General features: G+C 39.3%; 1 protein-coding gene across 1 annotated transcript; it reads left to right on the top strand.

The window, feature by feature from the left end:
* The first annotated feature begins 2,619 nt into the window (after positions 1–2,619).
* LOC133791474 (uncharacterized) lies at positions 2,620–7,213 on the top strand. Its single transcript, XM_062229400.1, has 4 exons — positions 2,620–2,880; positions 5,876–5,980; positions 6,062–6,659; positions 6,972–7,213. The coding sequence occupies exons 1-4, from the start codon at positions 2,620–2,622 to the stop codon at positions 7,211–7,213; spliced, it is 1,206 nt and encodes a 401-aa protein (XP_062085384.1).
* The last annotated feature ends 1,112 nt before the right edge of the window (positions 7,214–8,325 follow it).

The following is an 8,325-nucleotide window of genomic DNA, read 5'->3' as shown; positions in this document are numbered from 1 at the left end:
GGTTTTGGTTTGGGAACCTTTTATTATTCATTTTATTGATGTAATCCCATAATTTGGTTATGACCAGGTAACCGCTAAAGGACCAAAAGGTTGATCGTTCTCAGGGTTGTTCTTGTATTTATTCTTGCTCGAACCGGAGGTAAGAAAACTGCACCCAATGTGAGACATGCATGGATATTTGTGAAGCATGTTGATTGTATAAATATGGACATGGATTGAACACAGAATCGACAAAAGTGTTAGTATCAACTGTGAAGCTGTGACTCATTAGTCAGGTTCGGCAGTGATACTGGACACAGGTCAGGAAGCACTGGCTCATTAGTCAGAATCAACAAAAGTGTTAGTATCAGCTGTGAAGCTGTGACTTATTTGTCAGGTTCGGCAGTGATACTGGACGCAGGTCAGGTAGCGCTGATTTATTTGTCAGAACGGCCTTAGCGTGAATTACGCAAGCCAACATAGATTAGATCTAATTGACTACTAGCATTGAATGACTCAAGGAGCATTAATGCCTGACCGACCCTGAGGGTCGATGAATAAACAGAGCTTGGAGGCTAGTGGCTTTCCTAACAGCCACTCTCCCGCTAGAAAAGAGAGCTTAGAGGCTAGTGGCTTACCTAACAGCCACTCTCCCGCTAGAAAAGAGAGCTTGGAGGCTAGTGGCTTACCTAACAGCCACTCTCCCGCTAAATCATGTGATGTTCATTTGCTTGCTTGAAAGCGTTATGATTCAGTGTGATTATAATGATAATCATTTGATAATGTTTATGAAAAGTACTATGTTTTCTTTCTGGGCTTTGGCTCATGGATGCTATGTGGTGCAGGTAAAGGGAAAGAAAAGCTCACTTAGCCTTGAGTGGAGAGCTGAAGTGGTGATGTGTACATATGCGGCCGCTTGACCACCACGGCCAAGGAGTTCTCATAGGAACTAGGGGGTTTACCCTATTTTTGCCGCTTAGGTCGGCGGGATTGTAAATTTCGAACACTAGTGACCATTTTGTACTGAGAACCACTTGTAAATGTTTTGTTTAGCTCTGCAGAGCAGTTTGTAATAAAAATCTCCATTTCCTTTTTATTGGTTTTATACCTTAACCTGTTAATTACACTTAGAGCATGTTTTTGACCAAAGGACTCAGGTAGTGAGTCAAATTTCCGGTCCACCGTTCACCATAACTGTTATGGGGTAGCCAGGGCGTTACAGAAAACCTCCATTTTTCTCAAGTTTTCCTCAAGCCTAAACCCTCTGAAATCAACCCAATTTAAAGCCTATACCCAAAAATCCTTGTTCCCATAAGCTTAACATCCCAACCACTCATAAACAACCCCAAGACTCCTCCAAATAACCAAGAGAAAATCTCAATTCAACTCACATGCATATTACTTCCAACAAAATTCAACATAAAGAATTGAGTTTAAAAAGCTTACCCTTAAGCTCACCAAGTCTCTGAATTTACTCCCAAAGTTCCAAACTATTAGCCTTCCAAGATTAGGCCTTGAGTTCCTCCCTTGATCCCAAAGAAAATCAGCTCTTCTTCTTCTTCTTTTCCTTGCTTCTGGTTTCCTCTAAAGCTTCCAAAAGAAAACTCAAGTATATTCCTAAGTGTGAGTAACGTGAAAGACTTCTCTTCAGCCAAGTCTATCCATTCCTAAGGCCAAATTACCACTTTGCCCCTTCTTCTAATAAAATTCTTATACTAACCTCAAGGGCAATTCCGTCATTTACCCAAATCTCGCTAAGTCCCCGAGTATTCCTATAAATCCTTGTTTAATCCCGATATATCCAATAACTACCAAACTACTGCCCGATACTCAATAAATTCCAAACTCATAATATACCCAAAATACCCCCAGGCTTCTCCCGAGCCGGGCATTTGACCCTGTTGTGACTTTCTAGCTAAACCGCTCCCTAGGATTGTCTCGGATCATGCATCACAAATATATCACTACTCACACGTGGTGTCAATCACAATATACACAAATATTGCATATATGGCCCTCAATGGCTAAAATTTAAAAATATGCCCCTAACAACCAAATGGGGCCCACATGCATATTTAATTCACCTAAACATGCATTTCTAATCACATACTCATCAAATTCACATATCAATACAATAAATCAATTATTTCCCTCCAGGCACGCTAATCAAGGCCCTAAGCCTTATTAGCAAATTCGGGACGCTACACAGTTGGTTTCAGGCACGAATTGAAACCGTGGCTTCTAGAAGATCAGTGCGAAGGAGCACTGGGGTGAATCACAACCTTGACGGCCAACGTGTTGTGAGACCCAGTGCGCAAGCTAACCGCAGTGACAACCCTCCACCAGCTGATGGGGGAAATAGGCGTGAGGAAGATCCTCATATCGCCTACCAAAGGTTGGAGGCATAGTTTATTGCCATGCAAGAATACATGAGGAAACAGGCAGAGGAGTTAAGGGAACTGAGATAGCTGAGGCAACAATAAGCTCATCCAGCACCATTGATCAGAGACGTTCAGCAGTCTATAACACCGACTGTAGTGATTCCTGATGTTGGCAATCATTTGGACCATTGTATGAAAGGTTCCAGAAGCAACATCCTCCAATGTTTGAGGGGAGTATTGATTCGTGGAAGGTAGAGAAATGATGAGTATGATGGGTCAATTATGGACTTCATGCGAGTGCAAGGAAATGTCAATAAAGTTTGACAGGCTTGCCAAGTTCGCGACAGATTTAGTGCCAACCAATGCAACTAGAGTAGACCGGTTTGTTCGAGGTCTAAAGCCTATGATAGCCAAAGATGCGGAGATTGTATCGATAGGGGGAAATAATACATATGCTCAGGTTTTGGAAAGGGCTTTCACTGCTGAAAGAAAGGAAGAGAAAATCTTCTATACACAACTTGTATGTTCATCAAATGGATGTCAAAACGACATTCCTTAATGGTGACCTCAATGAGGAGGTCTATATGGAACAACTCGAAGGGTTTGTCCTACCAAAATATGAACATAAAGTTTGTAGACTTGTAAAATCCTTATATGGATTGAAACAAGCTCCTAAGCAATGGCATGAGAAATTTGATCAAGCCATCATGTCTAATGGGTTTAGACATAACAATGGAGACAATTGTTTGTATTCCAAAACTTGTCAGGGATATGTGATCATTTTTTGCTTATATGTGGATAACATGCTTATTCTAAGTAATAGCATGAAAGGGATAGAAGAAACGAAGAGGTTTCTATCATCAACCTTCAAGATGAAAGATCTTGGAGAAGTTGACACCATACTTGGTATCAAAGTAAAGAAACATAGTGGGGGGTTTTGCGTTAGGGCAAGCCCATTATATTGAGAAAGTATTGACCAAATTTAACCATCTCAAGGTTAAATATGCCAATACTCCATTCGATCATAGTGTAAAACTAGAGAAGAATGAAGGAAGAGCGGTGGCTCAATTGGAGTATGCTAGTGCTATAGGGAGTCTAATGTACGCTGCCCAGTGCACTAGACCTAATATAGCATTTGCGGTAAGTAAACTTAGTAGGTTTACAAGTAATCCAAGTGTGGATCACTGGAAGGAAATTGGAAGAGTCTTAGGTTATCTCAAGAAAACCAAAGGACTAAGCCTTCATTACTCCAAATTTCCTTCGATATTAGAAGGATATACAGATGCAAGTTGGATATCCAATCTTGGGGACAACTTGTCCACATCTGGTTGGGTATTTACACTTGGTGGAGGTGCAATTTCTTGGGGTTCCAAGAAACAAACCTGTATATCTCATTCCACTATGGAAGCAGAGTTCATAGCTCTAGTTGCTACCGGCAAAGAGGCTGAATGGTTAAGGGATCTGTTGATAGAGATTCCCCTAATCAAAGAGAATGTATCTACTATATCGATACATTGTGATAGCCAAGCGACATTGGCTAGAGCATACAACGGAGTGTATAATGGGAAGTCTAGACACATTAGTCTAAGACATGAATATGTAAGAGAATTGATTCAAAGAGGATTCATCTCAATATCCTATGTGAGAACAAGTGAAAATCTGGCGGATCCTTTCACTAAGCCACTAATGAGGGATTTAGTTGCCGCATCATCTCGAGGGATGGGACTTAAACTCCCTAAAGAGATTCACGATTGATGGTAACCTATCTTAACACTAGTTATTCAACTAGTGTTAGGTTCAATAGGTAATAACAAGTCAATCAAGTGAATATTAGTTGTACTCAAAACAAGTCCCATCTGAGATATTGAGTACTTGTGTGTTACCAAATGGAGGGTTAAAACCGAAAGGTTTTTTAATATAGTTCAGTCTTGTAAAGACAAGTATTTTTGGTAACAAAATACTGTAAGAATTCTACCTATATGGACCTAGGGGTGGTGCCGCCTCTCATGAGAATTGGGAGTATTCTCAAGAGCGTCCATGAATGGGAAGTGCACATGGCCATTAACGGTGTAAAGCGAGACATAGAGGTCTCAAGTGAACATCGCAAAGGTGTGTTTGTTATCACCGATTTGTTATCATGAAAAAATGGTTCAATGCCTAGTGCAACCAAATTTTCGACAAATTTTGTGATAATTACACTATAGTAAAGTTCAAGTTGAAAAACACTTTGCTTTATGCACTAATGCAATGACTCCTATAAGAGAGAGTTCTTATTTAATCAAGTGGGGGATATGTTATATTTCAAAATATAATGATTGATTAAATAAATGTTACAATAGATAACTATTTAATCTAGTGGGGGAATGTTATATTATTTTATAATATAATGTAATATTATATTATATTACAATATAATGTTTTAGATTAAATAAATGTGACAAAGTGTGTCACATATTGTAACATATAATAAATAGTTACAATATTTAGATATATGAGATATATCCAAATAATGTAACATATTTGGTGTTACAAATTTGTAACTTAAATATTACCCTTTATTGTGTAAAATTGTTGTTACACAATATTGAGATGAATTTCATAAAGCCATATGTGATATGGCTGTTAGAGATATGATTTTAACCCCAATAATGTGTTTTGGGAGTTACAAAATCATTTGGGAGGGTTTGGAACCGTTTGGAAAAACAACACATTTTTTAGTGCTGAAAATGGTCGGTGGCCGTGGCCTGTGGGACAGAGGCTAGTGGTCGTAGCCGCTAATGTCTCTGGCCGCGGCCACAGGCCAAAAACTAACCATTTTTCAGTTTTTTCAATCTTTGTTGAACGGCTCAAAAAACCCAAATAACTCCCAAATCTCATTTTTAATTCCATACTAATCCAATTAAACATTGGTAACAGCCATGGGGGTTGGTGGAATTTGAAATTCAAAGGGTGTCTCTAAACTCTATAAATAGGAGCCTATAGCTCACTTGTAAGACACAACATTTCTATCCATTAGAGCACTTGGCTAGAAACACCTTGAGGCTTGATAATTCCAGAAAGCATTTCCAATATCTGAGAGAGATCCCTTAGTGCTTGAGTTAGGGGGAAATAAGCTTTTGGACAAAGGTTTTAAACCTTGTTCAAGTTGGTGATCCTCAACACACTTCACTTTGGTTGTGTGAGTGAGAGTTTCTTGTCATTTTGTTCTTGTTCTTATTCTTCTTCTATTATTCTTTTCCTATCATTCTTGTTATATTTACTTGTATCTTCGCTTAGAGTTGTAATCTCATCTTCATCTTTCCTTTTACTACTTCTAGTTTATTTGTATCTTTTGTCAAAGAGTTGTATTTTCTATTTCTATCATCTTACATCTCCTTCTCCTTTTATTTGTAATTTTCAGTTATAGAGTTGTAACTCTTTTTAAATCAATCATTATTATTTGTAATATATTGCATAGAGTTGTAATATAATTATCAATTTCCATTGAGGCAAATTTATATTTTCTTAACACACAGAAGACTCAAGAAGGGGTTAAAGAGTACCACAAGAAGGACGATAATCTGGTTCCAGTACGTGTGTTCGCTCTCACCAAGCCTCAGGCAGAAGCAAGCACTTCCATGGTCTTAGGTCATATTTTTATTGCTGGAATTGATTGTCATGTTTTAATTGATTCTGGAGCCACTCATTCTTTTGTTGCTAAGAGAATAGTGGATAGATTTAATAGACCTCATGAGATGCATGCTAAGGGGTTTGGGACCATGTTACCAACTGAGGAGGTGGTAATATCTAGGAAGTGCTTTAGATCTTTGCCTTTGAGGGTAGATGGTAGGGAGCTATATGCAGACTTGATTGAGCTGGATATGTATGATTTTGACGTAATCCTTGGGATGGATTGGCTGACGAAGTACAATGCTACCATCGATTGCAAGAAGAAAATGGTGGTGTTTAAGCTTGACGGAGAGGAGTCCCTTTCGTTCATGGGAATAGCAATAGGACTACGAATTCACATCATTTCAGCGTTAGAAGCTGGGAAGATGTTACATCATGGATGCATGAGATTTTTGGCAAGCGTGGTTAGTACAGCAGAAACGGGGACGCAGAGACCGAAAGACACGAGGATAGTACGCGACTACTTGGATGTATTTCTGGAAGACTTACCAGGTTTGCCACCACAGCGAGAAATTGAGTTCATGATCGAGCTAGTACCAGAAACAGCGTCAATCTTGAAAGCACCTTATAGAATGACACCCGCTGAATTGAATGAGTTAAAGGTTCAGCTACAAGAATTACATGACCTAGGTTTCATTAGGCTAAGTTACTCACCATGGGGAGCGTCGGTGTTATTCGTAAAGAAGAAGGATGGGTCAATGCGAATGTGCATTGATTATAGGGAACTTAACAAGGTCACCATTAAGAACAAATACCGTTTGCCAAGAATAGACGATCTTTCTAATCAACTCCAAGGAAAGGCTGTGTTCTCAAAGATAGACCTAAGGTCGGGGTACCACCAGTTGAGGGTGTAGGAGGGAGACAATCCGAAGACAGCATTCCGTACTAAGTACGGTCACTATGAATTTTTGGTGATGTCTTTTGGACTTACCAATGCCCCAGCGACATTTATGGACCCTATGAACAAAGTCTTCAAAGACTATTTGGATAAGTTCGTGATAGTATTTATAGATGATATTCTAATCTATTCGCGAACTGAAGAGGAACACAGAGAACAACTAAGATTGACACTACAAAGGTTGAGGGAACATCATCTGTACGTGAAATTCAAGAAGTGCGAATTTTGGCTAAATCAGGTGGCATTCTTAGGACACATTGTTAGAAAGGATGGTATTAAAGTGTGATCCAGTAAAGATCGAAGCTATAAAAGATTGGCCACAACCAAAGAATGCTTCGGAAGTGAGAAGTTTTCTTGGGTTGGCAGGGTATTACCGAAAATTCTTAGAAGGGTTTTCTAAGATTGCTACGCCCTTGACAGAACTGACCAGAAAGGGTATCAAGTTTGTATGGACTAAGGATTGCGAATGGAGTTTTCAAGAGTTGAAATATAGACTTATCACGACACCTGTATTAAGTCTACCCACAGATAATGATAAATTTATGGTATTGTAACGCCCAACTAATTAGGGTCCGTTACCATATGTGTTTAAAACCAGTGTTGGACTTGCTAAACAAGTCATTTGGACTAAACATGTGATTAAGCTACAAAAGGTTTAGGTATTTAAAATTTTTGTCAAGTCATAACCATTTCATTAAACCCAAAAAAATGTTCTTTACACGGGATCCCAAAAACATTAGTTTAAAAATTGGTTACAACATCCAAATTACACAACAAGCCGACCTAGGTGGCAAAAGGTGGGTACAAACCTAGCTTCCTTAAGAATCTCGGCAGTGGTGGTCGAGCGGACTGCATATGTACATGTCTCTGCTATTGCCCTCCAACTCATGGTTGGTTGAGCTTTTCTTTACCCTTACTTGCACCACAAAGCACCCGTGAGCCAAAAGACTCAGCAAGAAAACATATTAAACAATTCACAGAGTAATATATCTGCCAAATAGTAATAACTGAATCTGGTGTATTCATTATACAAATCAGCAACCATAGAGTCACACAAGTGCGTGTCACACTTCCTTTCAATTTGTTGGCATCCGAGCCTGTCAAGTGCGTGGTGCACTCCCAGAGTGGCCCAGCCATGGTGGCCCGCACTCCATGTACATAATGGCAATCTCAGCTTATAAGTTGAGTCCTACTGATCCTCGACTCATAAGTCAAGCCTCACAAGCCCCTGACTTATAAGTTCAAGATTTAAGACCCTCGACTTATAAGATGAGTCTCTCAGAATTCAATGAACCTTTGACTAAAAAGTCGATCTCCAACTAACATCCTAATAATTCCCTTGTAACGCCCTGGATAGCCAAGACCGTTACACTGTGTATTTATAAAGGTGCAAGACTT

Source organism: Humulus lupulus, chromosome 7, assembly GCF_963169125.1.
Source record: "Humulus lupulus chromosome 7, drHumLupu1.1, whole genome shotgun sequence".
Lineage (NCBI taxonomy): Eukaryota > Viridiplantae > Streptophyta > Magnoliopsida > Rosales > Cannabaceae > Humulus > Humulus lupulus.
The sequence above is the reverse complement of the archived record's forward strand: the minus strand, read 5'-3'. Positions and strand labels throughout refer to the sequence as shown.

Excerpts from the sequence above, each read along its gene's own strand:
- LOC133791474 (XM_062229400.1), top strand. The coding sequence starts at position 2,620 with ATGATGAGTATGATGGGTCAATTATGGACTTCATGCGAGTGCAAGGAA. Across the intron at positions 2,881-5,875 it reads AAATCTTCTATACACAACTT|AAGACTCAAGAAGGGGTTAA; the intron begins GTATGTTCATCA and ends CTTAACACACAG. Across the intron at positions 5,981-6,061 it reads CAGAAGCAAGCACTTCCATG|AGAATAGTGGATAGATTTAA; the intron begins GTCTTAGGTCAT and ends TTTGTTGCTAAG.